General features: G+C 32.6%; 1 protein-coding gene across 26 annotated transcripts in view; it reads left to right on the forward strand.

The window, feature by feature from the left end:
- Positions 1–3,725: 3,725 nt before the first annotated feature.
- LOC119642703 (casein kinase I) overlaps positions 3,726–26,344 on the forward strand; it is a 43,088-nt gene continuing 20,469 nt past the window's right edge. For 8 of the 26 annotated variants that reach the window (XM_038041954.1, XM_038041943.1, XM_038041945.1 and 5 more), the window contains exons 1-4: positions 21,024–21,225; positions 23,047–23,103; positions 23,428–23,538; positions 25,392–25,561. In XM_038041954.1, coding sequence (XP_037897882.1) covers positions 21,114–21,225; positions 23,047–23,103; positions 23,428–23,538; positions 25,392–25,561 — 450 coding nt within the window. In that variant the 5' untranslated portion in view covers positions 21,024–21,113. Of the gene's footprint in view, positions 3,820–21,010; positions 21,226–22,727; positions 22,942–23,046; positions 23,104–23,427; positions 23,539–25,391; positions 25,562–26,344 lie in introns of those variants that run through there. The other 18 variants (XM_038041940.1, XM_038041948.1, XM_038041942.1 and 15 more) reach the window with 10 other exon arrangements.

The raw sequence follows: 26,344 nt of genomic DNA on the forward strand, positions 1-26,344 counted from the left end.
ACCATTTGGTTTCGTCTCGGTTTATTTTCAATTTATCAATGCAACGATTTGGTTGCGTCTCGGTTTCTTTTCAATTTATAAATACAACTATTCGGTTGCGTCTCGGTTTGTTTTCAATTTATAAACAACCATTTGGTTGCGTCTCTGTTTATTTTCAATTTATAAACAACCATTTGGTTGCGCAATACCATAATCAGCTGTTTTCCCAAGAAAAAATATTAAATTATTTAAGAAAAGATGTAAAAAATATAAATAACACAAAAAAAATTTCAGATCTGCGTCGACAAAGCATTAGTAGATCTCTTGGATAAAGGGTAGCGGTAGGAGGGCGAGAGAGATAAATAAAAGACATTCATTCACACACTTTGTTCTTTTGCCAAAATTCAATAAGTTATCGTAGAAATAGAATCTATATTACGTAACTGGTTTAATGGGTTCATGCAATTCAAAAGAATTCGTACATTAATAAACAAACGAGGAATACGTCGTTAATTGACAATATTTTAAAGCATAACTTCAAGGGTTGACGCCAACATGTCCTAGTCAGATAATTACAAACCGACGCGAACAAATTTTTACATCGTTTTTGATTATTTTCAGTCTCGACATTAATATGGTCATATGGACATGTGGACATATGCACATATTTCATTTTAACCTTAGCACGTTAACTCAAATTTGGCCTGATTATATTTTAGTCCTGACTCCAAAATTCTTGATGATTGACCCTTAATTTATTCGAAAAGAGTAATGAAGCGCCGAAGTATCCCTGAATATTTTTATAAATACGTCTTTATTGAGTAGGTAAATCTGAAATTGGAATTTTGCCATAGAAGGCCATAGCTGTTCCTTTTTGGTATAGGTTGGTTGTTCTTGTTCCTTTTTGATGTATATAGTTACTGTCAAAAGCATCATTGACGCCAAGTCCTTACAGACTTTTCATAATAATTTTGCAAGTCGTAACAAGACAAGCTGCATACAACAGCATAGTTTCATAATAGCGTTGAAGAATTACTGCATACAGGTAACATGCGAGGAATACAATTAATTGGCTTCGTGTCCTTTGAAGCCGTGTTGTTCGACACTACAAAATTGGAATTCTGTCCAAAATGTGAAATTATATAAATTATAGTTTTATATCAATAGTCGTTTTCAAAACAATTAGTAGAAAGTCGTGTAATTTGGAAATCGTATAATTCGACAAAGGTATACGTGTTCTTCGAAACTCGCGTTCTTCCGAAGGTACCTGTATGTATCTATATGTAACATTTGGCTTTATGATAAGGTTTTTACTTGTAATTTTTTTTTCGTCGTTCTTCTTTTAGTATTTTCTGTAAGTGTGCTTTTAATCAGCTGGCATTTTTCCTACCCATATTCGCGTCATATGTTGTTCTTGCTTTCTTCCCATGTTCAAGTAACCGTATTTATTTGTTTTTTCTTTGTTTGATTGAGATCATTGTTGAAAAATTCTATATGATAAATACTCATTAAAACCTGTTTGTTATTGGCAGTTTTTAAAAGATCGTATTTATTCGGGAAAAAAATGAAAATTATTTCCGGTGGGTGATAAAAGTTATGGCGATTTTATATATTATGTATTCGTTCATATTTATAATTTGATGATTTAATAAGTAGAATAGTATCATATTTACTTTGCTATAGTGTAATTTTCTAAAAAACGTATCTAGTCTTTAAAATTTTTTTTTTTAAATCGACGCTTTTTTAGATTAGATATTTCTACAAATGGATAATGCTTAATTTTAATCCCTTGCAACTGACGAGGAAATCGCCACCCCGAGAGCCAGTTGAGTAGGAATTTATAATTCCGCATATATATTTCAGGTTTGTCAAATGTTTGTAGTACATAGAAAACCATATCGGGACTCAGGAAGAGCGTAGTAAGAAAAAGACATTTTTGCAAATTCGATTTTATTCACCAAATTCGATTTATTCCTCATCTTTGAAGAGTGAAACAATGCTTTTGTAGCATTTCCCTTTGTGACGATTCGCAAAAATTCGAAAAGTGCTTCACCTTTCGCAATGATTTCGTCAAATAACGCCAAATATATGTCCCTGCCGGGTGATTTTGCCATTCCAATCATTGACGCATTTCTTTCGCTTGAATTAAACTCGATGCACTTTTGGAAAACAGTCTTGTCATGTCCAGGTTTTCTTCGAAAAAAATTCGCTATTTTCCGCATTATATTTGGTATCTCCGATTTTCAAGAACCAGAACCATTGACATTCGTACGAAATCGTTTAAAATCAGCAAAACGACGACACCATTTTTTTCAATAAAAAATCAACGGTTAATCGACATACGGATTTTTCCAATGTTTTGCAAATAACGCTCTTGCAACCAATAAATTTTAATTAATAGAAATGGCGTAAAATTTTGGCGGGCACTTTTTGACGATTGAAATTTTCAATCTCAGTCATATTCTTCTTCAGCATAAATAACAGAATCGGCTTATCCATATACTGTGATTGCCTTAAAATGTATCACATATCGTCATCTCAGACGTAAGTTTTAAGGTTATAATCGTGATTTCAACGGGCCAACACAAAACCCCCAGAAATCGCCTTCTCAGAGGCCATGCAAAATATACATATTTTCAATTAATATCAAATTCTGAATCCATTTAAACGTGTTCCTCCGCGTAATGTCTTTGCTAAGCATTCACTCGGTCGCTGTGATTAAAATCGGTTTCTGAGTAGTATTGGAAGTTCTTCCACATATGTGGCTAATGAAAATGAACTGGTTAAAGGTCACAGCTGGAGTGCAATATAAACCGAGGTTTTTGGATTTTTTTGCTCATTATTCATAATCGACATTGGGAATTTCTACTTTTTTATGAGTGATCAAATGTGACAAATAAAAACAAAAAACATCAACCATGTCTATGTAATATTATAGAGCATCGGAGCTTGATTTTTTCGATCTTTTGGAAGTTTTTGTAAGAATGGCTGCATAAGATTTGATTATAGCCGGTTATAATCTTCTTACTTATTATTTTTCTCGGCCAAATCATAGTTAGACAACAGGTTAACATAACGTTAATTAGACACTACGAAAGCTGGTTCGCACTTATTGCTCACGCCCAGTTAACCCGTATTTCAACTTTGCTCAAAAACAGATTTTAAATTGAAAATAGTACAAAATCGTGGTAACATTTTTATGAAAGTGCAGGTATAAATTTCATGTCCAAATCAATTGTTTCTAAATGTAACACTCCTCCAACACACTAATGAAAATTAAAGTGTCATTAATAATTTTTACGGTGCAGTAGATGCCATCTCCAACTAATCACAAATCATTACAGAAGTCATAGAGTGGTCATCTAAGATCGTCTAAAAACAAGGTGATATTGGTTTATACTGAGAAGATTAATAACAATAATCGGATTAACAAAATAAATTCAATTTAAATTCTCTGGTTTTTTATTGATGTGTACTACTGCTAATTGGCACTTATCCGTTAAATGCCTCTTTATATATCTTCCGTGCAAATCAATTTTTTTAATGTTATAAATCGAATGAGACTGAACGAGAACGTTCGAAGTCACATTTAATATGCAGAGCAATTCCTCAGTTTACAATTGCCGTGGTTCAAGAGATTTTCTTAGTTTCTATGTTCAAAAAATAATACATTTTCGTGCGCGTTTTATTTGACATTGTTTTTTTTTAGAAAAATGAATGTTATTTATGTGTACTTATATGAGCATTCATTGTGCCTGTAATAGGGTTTGTTACCACTCCACCTGCGTCAACAAACAAGCACTACCGAAAGCGTGTGCAAGCAGAAGCCACCACAGTTGAGTATGTATTATTTTCTATTTACGTTACAATGGTATATAATTCTTTAGTTTTATATTACATCTTGAATTATATTATTAATTTTATTTGTCTTGTTTGCTTCTAATATGAGGTATTCTGTAACTGAGTTTCTCTTGAGCAGCGTAGCGTGATTTTCTGAGCCGCGGCATTTTCATGTTCGCAATTGAAGGAGCGATTTAGGGGTGAAAAATTCTCTTTTTAGACAATGCACCAGTTCATGTTTGAATTGAAAGAATTATTCTACAAATTCATTTTCGCTTACTTTACAGTCGCAATCTAGTGTTGTGACCGATCACCATAAGAAGAGACTCAAAAAGCAAAATGTGTTTTCATAGTTGTGGCTCTGTATTGAAGTCAAACAAGAACTCTATTGAATCTAATGAAGTGCGTTTTTATTTAACTTTCTTTCCATCGTAGCATAGAAACTTTCAATAGACATTTCAGGCATTTCTACAGTGAGTCCCATTAATATTGGCTTTTTTCGCTCTACGAAAAGTAAACGCTTGTTAAACCTAGTCCATTGTCCAAACATAAAATTTTTCTTTAGTATTTTGTACTACTAGGGAATACATATTAAAATACAAAAAAAAAAAAAAAAAATACCAAACCTTATTCCAGTAGACAAAAAAATTATATAATATCAACAAATTCAACAAGTAAGAAAGTTATATTCGCCGGGTGCCGAATCTCGCATACCCACCAGTATATTTTTTGCGTTCTTCTCTCAATTGCAATAATTTGAAATCTCCATTGCTGGTATTATTAAGAAAAAATTAATCCACCAGGTCGCGATATCTATCACTTTCATTTTAAAATTAACTCATTTTTAAGCAGATAGTACATCTTCATTTGAGTTGTATACAAAATAGGTTTAAACATTCTGCATTGTTTGCCTTATGATAAATGCACATAAAGAGCATTAAAAAAGTGAAAAAAATCAAATTTAATCACTTGTAACCTTGTGTGGCCATGGCGGATTTTTTTTATTTTTCCACGTAAAGAGAAGAGTGTTTCATAAAGTAAATGGGAAAAATTTCAGCCTGCTAAGTTTTATAATTTCTAAATAACGAGCAAAGCCTCGCAAATTTATGTTAAGAAAAAAGGAGATGCGTTCAGTTTACGTTCATTTCGCTCCGACCAATTTGAGCCATTTTTAATACAAACTTGTGTGCGAAAACTTCCAATGTTTCCACCAAAACTTGAAGTTGATATCTTTTTTTTTGCGAGTAAGGAAGTGCCAATAACAAACAGAGGGACAGACGGACAGACATGGTTTAACCAATTCGAAATTTTATCATGATTTATAACGTGTCTGAAGCGTCCTTTCTGTCAAAGTAAGAACTTGACCTTTGAGGACGTCGAGATAAGGACCAGATGAATACCGCGATATAGTCGCACAAATCATGACGGCACCTCTTTCATGCTTGAGTATAGAAAGCATACGGTCCATACCGTAGAATTGCTTTGCGATTCTTCATACGTAAACTTCCAAACCGTATGAATGTAAGTTATTACATATAAAGAAGTACAAAGAATTGTTAAAAAAATAATTTTAAATAAAATTCACTAAATATTAGGTGTTTACAAAAATTTCCATTTGAAAAAAGCATTTATTATAGAAAATTGATACAATATACAAATTTAACTACGTTTAAAGATGTTACAATGGTAAACACATAAAATAAGAAAGGTTGTATATCTGTATCCTTCCATGATAGGCACAATATATATAACACAAATATATATGTGCTAACTTTGGTCATTTTGGCGGAATAAATGGAAATTTCGGGCAGCAGAGAGAAACTATAATGTTTGAGGATTTACTGTTTTCTTCATGTTATAAGCGTAAGAATAAAGTAGACAATTTATCTGTAGTTGTTCTCTAACGCAGAGCTAACGACGTATTTGTATCTATTTTTATAATTTCCAAAGCTTTTATGGATAGAATAATAAATTCCATGTCTAGAATATTATAAAACACTTACGGAGAGAGAACTTGTCTAAGGGGGAGGAATTTGCATACCAAGTGCATTTAGTAGTTTAATGGACATTCTATGTGAATTTGCTGGTTTTTTGTTGTACATACATGCATGCGTACGTATATACCCACATACACACTTACATATGTATGTATGTGTATAAGAATATATATGCACATGTACTTATATACGCAGATACATATAATTATATATACATCTATAGAATCGGCATACAATATCTTATACACGTAAAAATGTCTGTAAACATATAAACTTAATTAGTTTCAGGGTTTTAAGCAGTCATGTAAACAAGCACATGTAGCAGTGCTTGTTGGTGGCCAACAGTTTTTTCATGTGCGTTTCCTTCGTATGTACATCAAATGTGCTTGTGAACTATAACAAAAATTCCACAATTACACACACATTTCTTCATGACTTGTACTTATTTATCTTACACATGTATTTAAGTGGAATTGTGCTGTCTATGTAGTTATTGAAGCAGCGATAATCCGTCGTAGACTTAGCGGGTTTTTAAAACTTGCAAAGGTCAATCTCACCGCAAACAAATAGCAACTTACAAGAAGAAAAACAAGCAAGAAAATTATATACGCCTTCTGCCGAATCTTCTATACCCAGGCGCTTTAAAAAATTTAAGAAAATGATTTCGATATTCTACAATATTGGGTGAGTTTGGCCTAGCTGTACTGGTGTTGTAAGATAGCTTGGCGTTTGTAAAAATTTTGATCATTGAAAATTGGTGCAATGTATATTAATCAAAATATTTTCCATCATTTTCTGCAACATTTTACAATATTTTTGGCAACATGGCGATATCATGTCGCAAGAACTCGTATTAGTTTGGCAGCGATCCATCCACCGACCCATTTTCGCACTTCTCCAACTCTATGGACCCATATGCCAGCCAAGCTATGCTTTACTAATCTGAGCAAGTGAGTACGCCGGGGGTGGCAGAACTTCTCGTTCGAGCTGCAACAGTATGTCCTGTACAGCTCTTGCAAAAAGTGGCCAAAAAATGTGACTTTCAGAAGTCGCTGATCAAAATTTGTGCAAACATTTAATAATATGTAAATTGTTATTTTTGCAGTTTACAAATAATGAGCAACGAACACTTTTTTAATTTTTGAAAACAAAGGTTTGTCATTTCATCTTTTACTGTAGGCCTGGTTTGGTACTGATGAAGAACGTGTGTAAGGTATAGTGGCTGCGAAGCTTCATTCTAGACGTTGCAGATATTTTGATAAATGAAAGAGTTTTCGATATCTTATAACAGTGGTGTTTCTATTGTACTTTATTTCTTAATCGGATAGAGAATTTAGCAACAACGATGGGCAACTCACGCAGAATTAGCGTTCTTGTCAAGGATTCCGTTTCGTAAAACATGAAAACACGCAATTCGTTTCTGGAGTGAATTGAATTCTGTACTATTCTATATATTCGCAGCAGATATCAATTTTATTTAACTAGAAAAAAGACTAATATTGGGCTTTTGCTTTTGATGCAAAATTTTTGTGTGTTGTAATGTGTGCGAGTCGTTTGATCGACTTGTGCATTTTCAATACCAGCCGATGCTGGAGAGTCGATATTTTCATTTTTGCGGCCAGGAGCATATATATTTAAGCAGTCTCTAAAGTATCTTTCCGGGTGCTGCAAAATATATTTGGCAATATGTACACACCATCATCCTTCGGGGGTGCGTATAGAAAAAAAAAACAAGACGCTGAAGAAAGATTTCAGTTTTAACAGCGGTTTATAGACGGACGCTAACAATATGTGATGAAATCACTTACCCAGTTTTGTAGTGTCCTATTATTATTACAAGCTAGTATCGATTACGAAATGTGCCTTTACATAGTTTTACATATAAGGTTTTATATGAAAAATAATAAATGGTTAAAGACTTGTTATTAAATACGCCAGCTATTGCCAAATACTGCCGTTTTATTTTCAGGATGCGACTCACGAAGACGTTTGTAAAAACGAAATTGAATCCACAGCTTTTGTCTAAGGACCCCCAATCCTAAAAAAATAGGACAAAACATTCAGTTTTTGTGCACATTTTAATACCCAAACGTAAATGTGGGATTTTTAGTGGGAATTTCTTGAAGTTGAAATTAAAATTGCACATTTTCATACTTTTCGTGTAGATGCAATTAATATACATACATTCCAACACATCCGCCGTTTCTATCTCTCTTAGATACAAGTCACATAAAAGCTAAAATAGTTTATTTTCTTTACCGCTTGGGATTTTTGTGCGATAAAAATCTGAATTGAAGCTTCTTATCTCTGCCCATTCATTTATCATTACAATAAGTATATTCTGTTATTCTTGTTGCTGTCGTTTTTTTTTGTTGGTTAGTATTGAAATTTGCTACGGTTTTGTAATAATTTTCAAGCATTTGGAGAGTAGCTGTGAACGTAAACATTTTCAAACTATATAATTACTGTTAATTGCTTATCTCTTTCTCTTAACGCAAGAAAAAATATAAATAACTACAAAGTTATACATGAAAAAGTAAACTGTTCTCTCAACTATGTCTTGCTTATAATAAAAATTTATTGAAAACGAAAAGCGATCATTCTTATAAGGCTAGTCATATATACGCTACTATAAGGGTACATTAGATTTCTTAAAGAATGCATAGAAATACCCATCGATAACAGGAGAAAACACGTGTAATACATCACTCGAATAAGTCTCCTGTCGGACAAATATACGCCATCACTGTTGATAGACACATATAATTTTTGGATAGGACTACGCTTCAAACGATGACGTGTCAAAATTTCATGACATATCCACCCTTAGCTTGCACGTTATAGTCGTTGTAGTAACACTATTTTTATATGTACCACTGTAAGATGTTATATACTATTTTCTTTTTTTCCAAAATATGTGTAACGCCCAAAAGGAAGCTTCACACACCCTTCAAAGTATATATATTCCTCATCAGTATGAAATTCTGAATTGATTTAGCCATGTCCGTCCGTCAGTGTGATGTGTGTTGTTGGCACTCTCCTGGTCGCAAAAATTAAGATGCCGACTTCAAATTTAGCAGAAACATTGGAAGTTTTTGCACCTAGGTTGATATCGAAAATGGGCCAAATTGGTCAGAGCAAAAGCGCACAATGGAGCGCAAATTGAATGCAACTGATTTTTTTTTAACAAATATTTTTGGATTTTTGCTCTTAAATCGGAAATTATTAAAATTAGATTACTGAAATATTGCACAATTACTTTACGATACAGTGTACTTTTAGGGTCCGAAAATGAAACCAATAGGCCATGCCCATTCAAAATTACGAGTAACTAAATTTTATTTTTTTTCAATTTTTTGAGGTTTTATGCTTGTTTATCACAAGACAAACAAGACAGAATGTTTAAAACTATTTTGTACACTACTCAAATGGAGATATATTATCTGCGAAACATAGTGGTGGGTATGCGAGATTCGGCCCCTACCGTATATAACTTTCTTACTTGTTAATAATAATTTCGAAGATAGTAAAACTTTGATAGGCAATGGTCTGTAAGTTTTACGGCTGTTTAATATTTAAATTTGTGCTTTAAAAGTAAAAGTAACCCTTTGTGTGGATAGCTATAAATAAATCTTAGATATATTATAATATATCTAATGCATGTGCGCGCGATTATAGATTTTATATAAATAGAAAAACTAAGCGACCACTTATTGTAAGCACAAGATATATAAAAAGCGCTTATACGGACACGGACGTTTTTTACCACTAAATCAAATCAATCGATAAACTATGGCGAAAAACAACAATAAACGTGTCTGGTTTTAAAAATATTCATTTTAACGTTAGAAGAAATTTAAGAGTAAAAAGTATAATATAGAGAAAAAGAAATGGTCTTAAAAATTCAACATTTAATATTACATGGCCGCGATGTCGTGATAGAGAATATTTGTTAACTGAAGTAAATTGAATGCGTCAACAAAGCAGAAGATTAAAGATATGTAAAATCCAGTAAGAAAATCCTTAGATACACTTGGATAAGCGCTTCCTTAAGTTAACTTAAAAAAAGAAAAAGAAAGTGAGGAATATATTATACATCCTTGAATTTTGACTGCAATTGATCTGTAGCCAGCCTGAAGTAAAAAATATGCACGCGAATCCAAAAAATATATGCCAGACGCACAAATCGGCCTCCCAGAAACTTCGACACTTCACGCGTTCAAGTTTTTATTGAATATTTTTCCGTGGAGCACAATTCAAACGATAAACTATTAGGTTGTCCGGAAATTTTTGGAAGTTTTTCACTATGTTACTTGTTATTTTGGATGAACTAAGTTTCTCTCCCACGAATCGTTGTGTGGCGATCAGCGAACTAAGTTTCTCTCCCACGAATCGTTGTGTGGCGATCAGCGCCAGTTGGTCTTCTTCCCATATCTTATCTGATCTTATATGCCGACTATAATCTTTCACGTGTTACTTATGTCTCATTATTATAGCATAACCGATCACTTTGAGGGTTTTTACAAAATAAAGACATGGCTATATACATCTTTAATCTTAATTGTCTGCAGATAAAATCGAAATTACCTAGCAAGGACACATACCATTTCCCTTAATAGAGCTATGTAGAGGTTGTAACGGAGTAGGCTTTTAAATCCAACTATGCATCTTAATTAATTTTAAGCTGTTACTACGTTTGCAGAGCTCGGTTAAATATTTAAAATTAATATATATAGTTGGATTTAAAAGCCTGCTCTGTCCATATTAAAAACGTAAATTATTTTCTTCGTGGAGACCTCATTAAACTATATGAAAATACCTTTCAAACAAGCTAAACAAATTTTAATTCTGCTGTTAAGAGCTATTTTTAACAATTTTTTGAAATTTGGTGTGTTGGCAAAATATGGATACGGAAAAACACCCAAATTCGAAAGTCTATTGCGTCCAAACTAGAAAATGTCATGTGAATCTATATGAAACGATGGACAAGTCTTCCTTTTCCGAAAATATAGATTATCATTTCATGCAAGGGAGGCTAAAGCTTCCGAGAGGAAAATAAATCTATTAGCATTGTATTTGTGATAAGGCGTAGACGCTAGGGTTTCATTTATTGTTATTATTATTATTTTCTTTTTTTTATAAAAATAATACTTCTGGTAGTAACATAATGTGATTCTCAAGAAATGCTTCGATGTTTGAATCAAGAGTTAGCAAAAAGAGGAAGAAAGTCATGCCATTTTTAACATAACCATAAGAAGTTTAGAAGATAAAAGGATGGAGGGAAGGTCGTGATTGGAAAAAGATATTCAGCGTATGTTTCAACCAGTTGTTCGATTCCATATGCTGTACTTTTCTTGCAAATATTTGCTGCCACTTCAATCATCTCAAATATTAAATTAAACGAGAAATTGTTCGCTGATTCGCGGTATATTTTTAATGTAATTTTTTTTGTTATCCAATATTAAAAAAAATATTTAATTTTGTATATTTAATAAACAACGAAAATTTATAGACAATTTCAATATGCGTTTTGCATTGTTTTAATAAATACTGGTTTTATTTATTTTTTTTCTGTTATATGCCGGTCATTGATCATAAAACGAACGATAACAAAAGTAGAGAACAACAAAAATTAAAATTTAGACAAAAAACAAAAAAGGAAAAGGAAAAGAGAGCAGCAAATCAAACACAACGCTAATAAAGAAGAAAAAGCTAAATGAAGAAAACCAGTTAGTATAGTAAGTGAGTGTATAAAATATTCAGGTGGTGAAACGTAAGCAATAAAGTAACTAAAGCTTAAGAAATAACACAACACAGGCAACGAAGCCAATAAACGGTTGAACGATTTACAAGAACCATAATAGTGGTAAATATAAATTTTTTTCATGCAAGCACATACAATCGCACAAGTATTATAACATGTGCATAGAGGATGATTCGGCCACATGCTACTATTGACGTTGGATTATTTGGTTTGAAAGCTCTATACATACGAATGTATATATATATATATATATATGTATATACAAAAATTGTATATAATGTAAACAAAAAATATTTCGGCAGGAATTAAATGAAACCAGTTATTTTACGATCACACAAGTGGCACTTGTTTGCGCACGTTTCCCCTAACACACCAATCGTACAAAGTTTTTTACAGGGTCTGTTACAGTGATCAAGTAAAAAGAAGAGTGTTTAAGCATTTGTGAGACTTCTAACCAAATGTCTGCATGTAGACATAAAAATACATGCAGCGATAAACTGTGTTAACAAAACTAGTTTCTGCCATTTACCTCTCAACAGGATATTGTTTTTTTATAAACTGCAATGACAACAATAATAATGAAAAATAGCGGATGCTGAAAAAAAATTGATGCGTCCAATTGATCGTCACGAATTTTCGTTTTTTACTGCTAAACATATTCAACAATGATCTTTTTCCATGAATTACTTTTTCCCATCTTCATGAACTATTAAGTTTAATCAACCGAGAACTGCAATCGAACAGCTGAACATATAACACATATAGGACGGTATAAAAAAGATAAGGAAATTATAAAACGTTAAAGTTAGACCGAATATCTTGGTACCTACCATTTACTTGTTATTTTAGTTTTTATCACTTTTTTCACCTTCAGTTAATGATAATTTATTAAAAATATGTCGTAATGCTAAGCATGTGCAGTACATTACATAAACGTGACATGTTATGCAATCTATTATATATTATTCTGTAAGCTTCTTGAGCCATGCAAACATTGCTTGCTTTGTAAAAGCATCATGAAAGAGTAACATGTTATGGAAAGCCTCGTTGTGTTAGAATGATGAGATATGCCAGCCTGGCGTGATGTGCAAGAATAATATGCTGTGAAAGCAAGTGTTAAGCCGTTATATGATATATAAGTATCATGTCACATAAGTCTAAGACATTACTCAAACGTAGCGTGATATTCAAGAGTAGTATGCTTTTTAAGAGTAACATGCTGTAAAGCGTGCCGCCTTATGCAAATCTGAGGTACTGCTCAAACGTAGTATAATATGTAGGTGCAATATTCTATATGAGCATAAGCCCTAATATAACACAGCAACATTAATTGTTTGTGTACATCGTCATGTAAAAGCTATTATTTGCGAAATGTGTACATTAATTGTAATGTGCGTAAAGACTAACCATGGCAATACAAGTATAAATTTTGGTAATACAAAATTGTACTCCCAATCTACAATTTAAAAAAGATTTTTAACCATTACCCAAGGTTTCTAGATATCAAGAAAAGCTCATCCAGACGTATGTGTATACACTTTTTAACGTTCATAAGAAGATTAAGAAAAGCCCATAAATTGCCTATTGCGGTTATAGACTGAAATACAAGTTAATTTTTATCACCTTAGAAAGCAACATGGAAACAGTGAATTTATGTTTATATTTAAACTTGTACTTAATAAGTTCATCTGGACATTTTGAAACTATATGGTAGGCTACGTATTAGATTCAACGGCCAATTACAAAATTTAAATACAATGGAATTTCTCCAAAAATTTAAAACTGTTTACCATCGTTTAAATAGTCGGCTGTTTCGGAGTAATAGCTGAACACTTTAAGTAACCAATCCATCGATCTTTTCGAATATTGTTTTTTTAAGTGGTATTTTAGTCTTTTTCTTCTACCAAGTTGTGTCGAAAAATGGCTGATTAGTATACCTACAGATATCTTTCTTCGTTATCTTTGCTGCACTTATACCAGTCTAAATTATATTGCTTTTTTGTCAATATTTTATGATCCACGTAGATAAGAAACATGATCTTGCACGCAGACTCAAAACGTGTATCGTTTGTTTTATTTTTTTAACCACGGCTTCGGGGCTGCCTTTTATGACTAGAACACATAGGCGACGGTGGAAAAAATTCTGAAAAAGTTAACTTCGAAATGTCCCAATAGGAATTCACAAATCTCATTTATATTTTAAATTTATTCAAAAAGATTTTTTAAGAGTTTTAAGAATTCTTTTTACCTTAAGTCGACGCATCAGGATGCAAGCAAAATTTGAGAAAACTGATCTCATTCAAAAAAACATATACCTAAAAAAGCCATATCTAACATTACGATGTTTTCGAAATGAAATTGGTTCCCTTTTGGTAGAGCATAAGACTGGACATTGGGAGTCATAATGAAAAAAATGCAATTGAATTGACGATGAGCATAACAAAATAAATAAAGCGACTACAGTAAGGCACATAACATAATCAAAGCTTATTTATATTGTGAGATTTTTTTTTTTTTCTAATAATATCTAATGGCTCCATTTCTGGGGCATGCATGTCTTATTTTACTTTTTAAAGTTCGTCTCAAGCAGAAATGATTCATCACTTATGTAAATAAGATGACGCTGGAGCAGAAATTTGTTAATTTTATGTGAATAGTTTTCTCCATAGGAAAGAACTATATCCTGTCGAATTTCTTCAGCAACTTTATGGCTACAAACAGGCCTAATTATTTTTCTGTTTTAGCTCTGCCTTCTTCACACGAAGTCAAATTTCATCCTTTATACATTATGAAAAAAATGTTTTCCGCCTTCCCAGAAGGTTACACGCCCCTATTTGAATTCGCTGTTCAATAGCGACAAGCAGCGTAAGAAGTATACCGTAATTATGCTATCAATGTATGGACTGTATATATCGCTAGTGGAGAGTGAAAGACGGAGAATGGAAAGTGCAGCGATGACAGTAGTTCGTGTCGTATGCCTCGCGTCCATAAGTTTTCATTAAATTTGCTAAATAATATCTGTTGATTGGAAATTAAACGTTTTTCCATTGGTAGCGCAGACCTGGGGAATAATGTTATAAAAAATATAATGTATGCTTTATTAAAACTTGCCATAAAGACGTGAACATAAAATATTTATTATTAAAAGATATAAGAAATTATAATCCAATATAACCGCAGCCTATTAACTTTACGAGAATTTTTCGTTTGATTGGTAAAGTGCAAGGTGATCAAGGTAACTTATAAGGAGGATTCCGATATTTCTAAAACAGGCTCTGGATTTTGTCATTGAATAAAATGTAAGTGGGAATAGGGATTTCGATAACAACGGTTAACATTCCTCTGATGCGTTCCTGTATTCTCTATAGAATTGCTACGGCATAAGAGATGCGAAATTTTCACTAAATATAATATAAAATTGCGGCTTTCTTTGCATCGATTGTACACGCTACAATGAAAATTTGTTTATTTTTTATTTAAATGTTTAGTCACTAAAGAGATATCGTCTTCTATATGTGTAAAGTCGTTAACGCCCTGAATTCTTAGTAACGAGATAAAATTGGACTCTTAGAGTTTGCTTTTCTTCCACGAAAATTGCACTGGTAAACAAAATGCAAGTTAAAGTAAAATGCAAGGAGACGGTTTTTTGTTTTTCAAATGTTGCAATCTTAAGGCTACTATTTCATATACTCCTTGCCGATATGTTATACATCCGAGGGAGTGTTAAACGGATTGAACGCAATACACATATACAATAGAATTTTATTATTATTTTTAATTTGTGTTCGTGCTATATTTGTGCAATAGTTTCAGTAGGTTAGCGTTTCATTGACTTTCAACAGCAATGACGACGATTCATTTAATGAATAATAAAAAAAAATATTGAGCGACTGACTGACTTTAGATGTTAGCATGTTTAGTTACTTTATAGTTGGCTGAAATGACATTGAACTAAATTTAATATTATGGACGCGTTCTATATGACAGGCCTGTGTGGCTATGTACGAATTTGATGTTTTTATAAAAGTGGTGAAGGGGGCGCCCCCCCCCGCCCCCCAGTGCGCACAAATATAGGAATGCTTGACTTTGCTTTGACTTTGCCTTTAAACAACTAACAGCAGTTTAAATAATGGATGTATTGCAGTGATCCAAAATTGATTGTCTATTCCGAAATAAGTCAAATCGTTGATTACATTGTGATTTCATACATAAAGTTTGACCTGATGGCTCTGTTTTAATTATTCATGAAAGGCATTGCGATTTTACTGAAAATATTTTTATGCGTATGTTTGCAACGGGCCGAAGAACTTGAGATAGACTGATCGATCGATCGTTCAGAAATTGGTTCTGTTTGTCTATCCATCTTGTTGTCACGTGTTCGACCTACTCAATCGCAATTTTTTAAATACTTTGATGAAATATGGTACACCGTCTTCGAGCATTGTTCGGATTCGATCAATTTTTCGCCCACTTCTTACATATCATCTTATTTTGAAAAGTCCATAGTCCACGCCCACTTCAGTGTTTGTACTTGTTATTCATTTCATTAGTTTACAATCTTCTAGAACCATCAAAATGTTTAATTATTGTTTCCCAAGCTCTTTCCTCGAAGATTACACGCGCAAAAGTTCTTTTGCTGCGATTTTCGTAAACAGGATCGCACGTTTTACGTTTTACTTAGAAAAAGAGATTGGCAAGGAAATGTACGATTCTACGTTTCCAATAACTTCATCTCGATCTTTTAATTTGTTGATAAAAACATGGAAACTCTGTGAAATCGCTCTCAGCATAATACGTAGTCAACATCAGCCTCAATGTTGCAGCATAAATATAACAAATGCTTAACATATCTTAGCGTATTAGAAAAGTTAGCAACCAACAGACAAAACATCAGGTTGTAATTTCCAAGCAAAGTATTCTTTGACATATGCAGGACAAATCAGAAGAGCTTGCGGAAATGTCGTGGAAAAATTTTGTTCAGTTAATCAACACTTTTCCATATCTCCTAAAAGTTTCAAGACATCGCTCACCTCAATGAAAATAAACATAATTTTGGAGTATGTAGGAGATTTTCGATAAGTTAATTTAAATACTTTTTATTGATAGAAGATTGCCTTTTTTGTACTACAAATTGATGTTTTCATTCAAACATTCGTCCATCACGCAAACACTGCGGACAGATTAAATGATTATTATTACTATAATTTTTCAATTTTTACTATCAAACTCAAATTTGGACTAAAGAAGGTGTCGACTGGAGTATCCGTTAAATGAACAATGCCTCGCGATATCAAAAATAATTTTTTCTTTTTATACTCTAAATGCATTCTTAATAAACTCCTCGAATATTGTTATTCTATTACTTTTCCTTGCATCCTCAAAAAATTGTAAAAGCAGTTTTTTTTATTTTAAGGTGGTACAGTGACTTTTCCCCTTTAATGAGTACCTAAATTTGTACGCCGTTAATATATAATGATTAACATATTTACCGACTTAGAAATGATTTAATTAAATTTTTATTTTACGAGTAAACATTTGTCTGCACTGAAAACAGAATTATTCATCAAGAGTGTGAGATGATTTATCTATCACAGTGGACTACATATAAGACTTTTAGCGTTGAGTTGATTTTAAATGAAACAGTTTTAAAATGACTTTTCACTTTTTGGTTTGTTCTTTAAGTAACCTACGACAAGACTCTTTCATCAATTCGTTACTTGTTTTGGCCCGAAGCATTCGCTTGACATAGCTTCCAAAATCAATAATATTAATAATTCGGTTTTGTCTGCTTTTTGGTTTTCCTCGTTTCATTTAGATTGCTTGGCTGTCGGCTGAAGTATGCATGCATATGTTTTTGTATCATTATTTTGCTATTGTCGCCGATGACTCATTTAATGTCTGGCTCTCAGTGCGCGTGCGTCAGCGTCTCTTTGCCCAAACCAGTATTTCTCTCTCTACCGCAACCTCTCTTCTTTTCCTTTAATAGCGCTTGTAAGTTTTCGCTTTTAATATCTAACACCCGCCAAGCAACACCGACGATATATAGTTTTTTTAATATTTACTATCTAAGAAAGGGTATACTGATTTACACATTGCATTTGTCAAAGCCTCAAATTCCAAACTGATTCGTCAATTCTGTACAAGGTGCACTTTGTGAGTGTTTCGCCGATTAACGCAAAAATATAAACTTTAGTTGATTTCATAGTAGGAAAAATATGATTACATTTCTAAATAAATGAATAAAAATTCATTTAGCTAATATGAGTATTCGAGACTTGTTTTTAATTGTTTACGCTTTTGCAGAGTTGCACGAAACGACTTGTTTGTAATAGTTTTGGCTGACGTTAATAAAGGCTATAGTGCTACTCTATTTTTGTACACATTACCAGTAATGTCATTGGCCCTTAATATCGCGTTTTATTAACCACGATAAAACCATGCTTAAATATTCATAAGGAATGTATGTGAATTATGAAATTATCGTAATACCAAGAATTTATTGTCACATTATATATGTACGTATTCATTTATTGTACTAGCACATGCATTTTCAATGATTATTTAAATGCTAAATGAACAAGCAAACAAACATTCATTTTTGCGGGAAATTCACTTTTAATTTACAAAAATGTACTTACGCATGATTAAATGTAGAAAGAAAAAAAGGTAGTCATTTCTTTTAACGGCGAGTGGAATCTAGACATGAAGCACTTCATAAAAACATTCATTCACCTGTCCATTTCGATGCTTTAACCGTATGCGTTTGTCACTCGGTCTACGTTCTTGAATGCAGACCAATTACAAACAATTAAGAATCAGAGTAATACTAAGATATTGTCCGCACTAAGGGTGCGGAGTTATATTTAAATATAACTAGCAAAGACACAAACTAAATTTTTTTTGCTGAGCTCTGTAAAGCCGTTAACAGAATTCTGTTAAACGAAGTCTCGGAGGGATTTTACTCAAAATACAAGTAAAATAGAACTTTTCGAGAATTTTTTTTCAAATTATTATAAACAGAACATGACTTTATGTAAATTAATTAATATTCGAAAGCAAAACTTTTGTACACTATGTCATAAATGAGGTTGATAAGGCGAAACTTTCCGTAGCTACTGTGTCCAAACCATGTCCTGTGAAACTAGTACGGCATGAATCCTCTATTAATGGCTTTTCCAACGATGTCCAGGTTATATTAAGTTTTTAATATATTAATATTAAGTTTTTAATATATTAATGATTGGACCGCCATGTACGAAAACACTGAGAGCCCCCGCTCAAGATCTGAAAAACAGACTATAAGAGGAATAGCGTAAAATCCCTGTTTCCTGCATAAGAAAAATTATACAAAGTATGTCAAAGCGCTTATACGACGTTGTTAAGCAAAAAGAATACCCCTCCAAATATTAATTTTTAATAATATGCTGCTTTTTTCTTCGCGTATACGAAATAAACTCTTCCTTACACGAAAGAATCTCAATATTAATGACTCTGTTTATAGTAATGATAAAAAAATGTTTTGTATTTGGATAATCGACTAGGTTTAAGAAGCGTTTTCTTTTCGTTGAGCGAAAAAACGCAATATTAATGAGACTCACTATATCTAGTTACATGTTTCTTTGTTAAAAGATAGTGTTCAATGTTCTTTTGTCAAAAGACGAACCGAAACCAAAAAGAACTCAAACCACTAATGTAATAGAAAGTTCGCGAAAGATCGAACAACAATTACACGACGAATGTGATGCACGGATGGTGGCCTATGTGGGGTATATTTTAATAATAGTATTCACATTTACATTCGCTTTTTTGGAATCAATTTTTCATCATTAAAAAATGAACGCGAAGTGAAGAGAATATGTTTTTTGTTCGAAACCGCATTCTTCACATTTTAGTGAAGCCAGCCTAAAACTTCTAATCATCCAAGTTTTCCCTGCATTTGAAACATTCTGTCGCCGTTTAACTCCTATCCTATCTATCGTAGGAGCTTTTTATGAGTTAACTATGATGACTATTTGTTCAGGAAGGGACTTGGCCTTGAAGTTGGTTTAGGTAGATCATCCAGGTCATGTCTGCCATTCTGAAATGATCAATTTTTTTTGCCAATCGCAAAATGACGTACGTGGACCTTTTGGCCGAAGACCTGAATTAAAAATTGATATGAAGTGTCCCCAAACGCGATTTTAGTTAGTTAAAATTTGACCGAATACTTACCTGAACTTTTTTAAGAGTTTCACGCGAAAACGAAGTACGAAGAACGGGTAGTAAATTGATAGGTCTGGTGTTAAAAAATGTTCTGGAGCGAGTTTCTGAGCGACTGTTACTATCTAGTAAAAATTCTTTATTTTTGTCAGGATCTAAGATAGTATTTTAAAAAATTGCATGCGCGAATATTAGCTTTCTCATACACATTTTTGTGATCTTGAATACCATAAAACACAAAATTGAAACAAATAACATAACCCAAAATGCGTCCATTGACCATTTATAGTAGAAATGTCGCTGTACAATGTTCCACTCCCCGTTGTTTTTTGGTAGAGATTACAGACATAACCAAACTTGTGTAACAAATATTCGATGTTCTCTGTATGAGGAAATATGACTCAGTTTGCAACGAGTTTAACAGAAAATATTTATAGAAGCTGTGTGAATACATAAATTAATTTCTGCAGTGATTGATTGAAAAACGCAAGACCGGAATAAAATAAATTTTGAAACGCATAAGAGCTATGTGGCAATCATTTTTCCATCTTATTTTTCTTTCATTTTTTCCAGTAAAATATAAAAGAGGCCAAAAGTTTTCTAATCTCTTTTTCGACATATCCCAAATCATTACATTTTGTTTTTTAAGTGCTTAATAATAATAACAGAAAAAAGACATTTGTATATGCATATTTACATGTGTAGCTGTACTTTGATATAAATAACATAAAATCCATACAGATATTTATAATATTATTGACGTAGCTAAAAAGGATCGTCAAAATTTTTTTCGAAATTCGCTTTCTAAATCTTCTTGTGGACCTCTTAAGAATGATGATTTTCGGCGACAAAGATTTCATTTCAAAAGACTAGTACGCATTGAACGATGTATATTGAACCATTTATATTGTAAAAAGTTGCAGACGGAAAAAATATAAAAGACTTACTGTTTGCGATTAAAGTTCTTCCTTTAAAATAGATAAATTGAAAAAAATTATTTGTAAATGTCGTAATAAATAGTGAAAAACGGAAAAACCCAAGAGAAATAAACAGAATGAAAATTCAAAGCACTGACATTCGAACGTCAAGTCAGTTTTTAAGAGAGAGAGAGCGAGATAGAGAGAAAGATAGAAATATAGATAGAAAATACATAAGAAAATTGATTGATATGCTTTTTTCATTCGTCATTGCTGGAGTAATTTCATTGAATGTTTCGTATATTTTCCAGTTGTGGTGGAACACAGACTGCTGGTGCTTCTGGTGGAGGTGGCGGCGGCGGCGGTGGTGGTGGTGGCGGTACAGGTGGTGCTCGAACAACAGTCAGTGCCAGCAATATGTATGCCGCCCGCCAATCCGTAAGCACCTCAACGGGGGTTCTTATGGTCGGACCAAATTTTCGTGTTGGTAAAAAAATTGGCTGTGGTAATTTTGGCGAACTGCGATTAGGTAAGTATTTGAGTGCGTTTACTGAAAGAAATAATTTACATATATTTACATTTATGTATGTACGTAGGAAAATTTAAAAACTATTTTTGAAAAAAGAAAAATATTTCTTGAAAGAACATCCCTATGCTGAGTTTTATCCTATTCAAAACATATATCATCAGTATTCAAAAGTATTGTTCGACGCTACCCGAATTCAAGTAACGGTTTTTTTTGTTACTCTTCAAAAAGAGTAAGCTCTAATTTTGTGAAGCAATACAATTCGCGAACGAATAATTTTTAATATCTTCGGAATAAAGGCTGGTTAGCCAAAAAGTTGCGCGTCCATTGAAATTAATGGCAGAGAGCCAAAATCTGCAATATCGAGAAAGACCTTCTGGATCGCTAAATGATTTGTTCGTCATGCTGTATCTTTCTTTTTATTATTATGAAGACAAAGCCGTCAATTTCTCTCAAGCACTTGCCGGTTAAGCCAATTGCAATTCAGCTCTGTGCTCGTGATCTCCACGTAAAGGATCTGATGGTAAAGGTTAATTAATAATAGATTATAGCCTATTGTAAAGTACATCTAGCTGATTTTAGCGAACCTGCTCAGGCAGATGCAAGAATATTTTTGTGTCTGAAATACCTATGTATCCATTTTTTCATTGCTATCCGATAAGGTACCAAAAATGCTAAGTAAATCTTTCAAGAAGTCTTTCGATTGCAGTTTTATATAGATATTCGTTGGTTCTTTATGATCTCCACACAAAATTCTTCCAGAATTTTACATCCTTCGATCTTTCTTCGGCTAAGTAGGCATTGTTTGTTTTTTAAATATTGGCTCAAATTTGGCGAATTCCGTGATTTTCTACATCGCTGATGTTGACGATGTTCATTTCACTCGAATATGTCCAAGCACACTATCATTTTTTGACAAGGTTGGGTGGAAATTACAAAAAAAGATCAGAAGTGGAGAATGAATCGGAAAAGGGAATGCGGAAAATCAAATTGTATCTGTCCAAAAATTCTCCAATACTTAGGACAGCATTGTAGCAAACAACTATTTTGTTGAATGGAGACTCAAAATAACAAAATTTTAGATAGTGAGAGAGAGAGAGAGACCCGCCGGTAAGAGAGGAAACATTAATAAAATCTAAATATTTACTTTTAAGCAAATTATATTGCAAACGCGTCGAAATTATTAATTTTTAAATAATACCGATCGATTTACAAATATGATTTCGCTTTTTTCTTTCAAGCTTGCTAATAACAATAAAAAATACTTTAAATCTAGTAGAATTTCTTAAAAGTGAAAGCAATTCGTTGAAGAACCAGTTGAACAGTGCTAGCATTGCTTTGCTTATTTATCGATTTGTTTATCTTCTATTCGTTGCCGTTTCATTATAAGCAAACTGGATCTGAATCTGGGTGATTCATTTATTTATATAGATTTTGTAATTTTATCTTGTGAATTATGATGATATTATCTCTTATCGGACTATGTTATATTGTACAACTGTTAGAAGTGTGCATCACATGCTTCGCTGCATAGATAAACTAAACTCGGTGTCACGTGTACACGGACAGAGAAGAATACATTATCAATAGCATTTCACTTCAATGGCTGGAAATCCTTAGAGTAAATGGAATTGTCACGACTTAGCAATATAAGCGTTACTAAAGTCACTGGTACGGTGTAACAATGTTCGTAACTACTATTGTGAATGTTACAAGAAGGCAAGTGTTTTGCTTTTTCACACCGCCCAATGAATTAAATGTTCAGATCACAAATTAATTATACGCATAGCTCTTCTCACTAAAGCTTTCTAAATTATTCAACAGGTCGTCGTTTGTGCTACTTTCCCTCCTGCGCTCAATTAACCAGCACTTCGACACGAGGTATTGGAAAAATGAAAGACATAAATGTATGAGATTTTACGAATGAAAAAGATTGTTTTTATTGATTGTATCTGCATTGTTAGTCTATTCGGTGCAAATATGTTAAATACGTTTTCCTATAAAAGGCGCATAGTTTACATTCGATTAATATTTGTGCGTTCAGTAACACACTTTTTGGACGGCTTTTGCTAACTTTATATATGTATATGTTTATATGTGTTTGTGTGGTCAATGTACATACATATATGTAACTTTATGTATTTTGTTTAACATAACTAACTAATTTGGGTTCGATTTCTAATTATTTACATTTTTCAATTACAGGCAAAAATCTCTATAACAATGAACACGTAGCAATAAAAATGGAGCCAATGAAATCAAAGGCTCCTCAACTACACTTAGAGTATAGGTTTTATAAACTATTAGGATCACATGGTAAGTTTTATATGCTTATTTCTATTGTTGTTGTTGAACCTATTAGCTTCTTTCCTCAGTTGGAAAGCGTTAAACTATTAAGATTACACATAAAAAACCAAAAAGAAAGAAATCGAAAATTTCCTTAACACTAGAATTAGAAGACATATTAAAAAGCCTTCAGACTGAGCGCTTTATAAGTAGTCCAGATTGCGCAGTAGTTTTATAAAATTAGCGAAATCGATGAAAGGGACCTGTTTTGTTAAATGGGAAAAAAGCGATCATTGTATCTTGCCACTTGCAGTCTATATTGTGGCGCGTCGAATTGCTACAGTGCATAAAGATTTACCAAAGCCACTCTAATTTTGGGTTTTCAAAATTATTGTAGCACTTTGATATGTTTACTTAAGTAATATCATGGGACATGTTAGCTGTTTCTAGTTTGCCAATAAATATACGTTATTTGATTATTAAATAATATTCGCGCCGCGTATTGTACTGTTTATCTCTTATATTGTTAATATTTTAAACCTTATTTTTACACAATTTTACACCGTCTCTCCTTATATATATTCCGCTCTGTCATAGCCACACCAAGGCGCGTATTTATCAAATGTTTCCAATGTATCAAAATATATTTCAGAGACCTCATATATACGATCTTAATCAGCATTAACAGCGGAATTGTTTAAGCCATATTTGTCTGCCTGTCTGAATTTGAAGTACGCATGATATGCAATGAATGGAAATGGATTGAAGGCAGGGATCTCCGTCTTATGGTGCGGGGATATATCGAACGCAAGCAGAGAAAATTTACTCAAAGCCAAAAATAGATTTTTTCGTGGCCTTTGGCAATTGTGAATGATTTGGCTAATTGTTCTATTTAGATATTTAGATTTTATTGTTCGTCCTCTGGACAAACTTTTAAGACTGCGATTGCGATCTTAGCAGCTTAGGTGACAAGATATTGTACAAGTCTTTTAGCCTGAGTGATCGAAATATAGTAATGGGAGCAAGACCGACCGATAATAACGTAGAACACACTATGCTCTTCATACATCAAAAAATGAATGTCTAGCAAAACTACTGAAAATTCACATTTTTAAGTGTTATTTTAGTAAGTCATTTAAATTATATTTTGGACTCGTTGCCGATCTAAGAGATTTCCACCATTTACCTATAATGTCAACTTCGTAGTTCTAGTGTTAAAGCCTATTTTTTTCTTTTTTTTTAACTTTGTGCTAATTCCTTTCGCCCTAAACGAATCTTTTCAGTTTGTTTTTTTTTGTTTTTCTTAAAATTTTATTACTAACTTTAATTTGATTGCGTCTGTTGTCAACCTTGCACCGTTACCACCACCATATCACCACTACCACTATCTTATCACTGTCTGCCGATTATTTTTAGCAGACAAATGAAACCAAATGTATGTTTATTTATTTATTTATAAAACAAGAAAAAAAGACAAAAGAAAAAGTTCCTTAAAAAGAAAAGTTATAGATTTTCTCAAGCATATCTCAGAGGTCGGTGCTAAAAAGTTAAAAAATAAACTTGTTTTTACCTTAATTAGTTGTTTATTATTAATTTCTTGTGGTTTACTAATTAATACTATAATGTAATAGATATTTTTATTGTATTGTACTTTTCTATTAAAAAAAGAAGAAATTAGAGAACAATTTTTAAAAAAGTCAAAAATCTTATTTTTACATATAACGAACGTTTGGTTGGTACTCATTTTGTGTGTGAAATTCATTCAAATATTCGTGAAAATCCCTATCATGATATGCTTGCCTTATGTGACTCTTTCCTGAATTGCACACTTAATGCCACGACCGTCATCGCCACCTTCCAACCACAACTACCCAACATTTTAGATACTCAGCATTGTCCGGAAGGTATACCTCGTGTTTTCCATCTGGGCACTTGTGGTGGCCGTTACAATGCCATGGTATTAGAGTTGTTGGGACTATCTTTAGAAGATCTCTTCAATATGTGCAACCGTAAATTTTCCCTTAAGACTGTACTGATGATATGTAAACAACTTGTAAGTCTTCTTTTTTTTCAAACTTTTTCATTTTTTACTTTATTTGCTTTCATTAATTTTATCGCCCTATGTGAAAATTTTGGATTTGTATAAAAAGAAATCGTTATGTCCGGTCATAACATGAATTTTAAATCTTTTTATTAGTATCTGAACCATTATTTGTTTTAAAGTGTCTCAACTCTGCTAAAATTTTTTTTTTTTTATTTTTTTTCTTATGACTTAAAGTAAATCTTTAAAAGTAGTTATTAAGTTTTATTTCTATTTCTTCCATTCCTCTAAACCTTACTTTAAGTAGATAAAATCGATAATTCGGGCCTTTTTTTATCTACGTACGCGTAGATGATATAAAATTAGTATTTACGTATTTGGGATAATTGCAATGTTGTTTGGGTAAATAAAGTACAACTCATCGTCTCTGTGAGAAATTAAAAAGCAAATAAAAACATTACAATTGGACAAGCGTGACTCTTAAATGTGTTAAGACATTTTCCGTAATTCTTCGCTTATTTTTGAGTTAAAAAGCCAAAATTGATACTTGTTTCCAGACTTTGCTTGCAAACTCTTCTATTGTGGGGGACGCTAGGTTGCCTTAATGCAAATATAGCGCAAATTAATTTTCTTTTCAAAGATCTTATTGTTCTTCATCCTAAACTACTAAAAACTAAATTTTGTTGCCTCATAAAGATTAACTTTGCGTGAAAACACTTGTATAGAAAGGGGTTAAAAAAATTGATTCAATTGATCAAGATTTGATCTATATTTCTCACACCGACTGCAGGAATT

Source organism: Glossina fuscipes, unplaced genomic scaffold (assembly GCF_014805625.2).
Source record: "Glossina fuscipes isolate IAEA_lab_2018 unplaced genomic scaffold, Yale_Gfus_2 241, whole genome shotgun sequence".
NCBI lineage: Eukaryota > Metazoa > Arthropoda > Insecta > Diptera > Glossinidae > Glossina > Glossina fuscipes.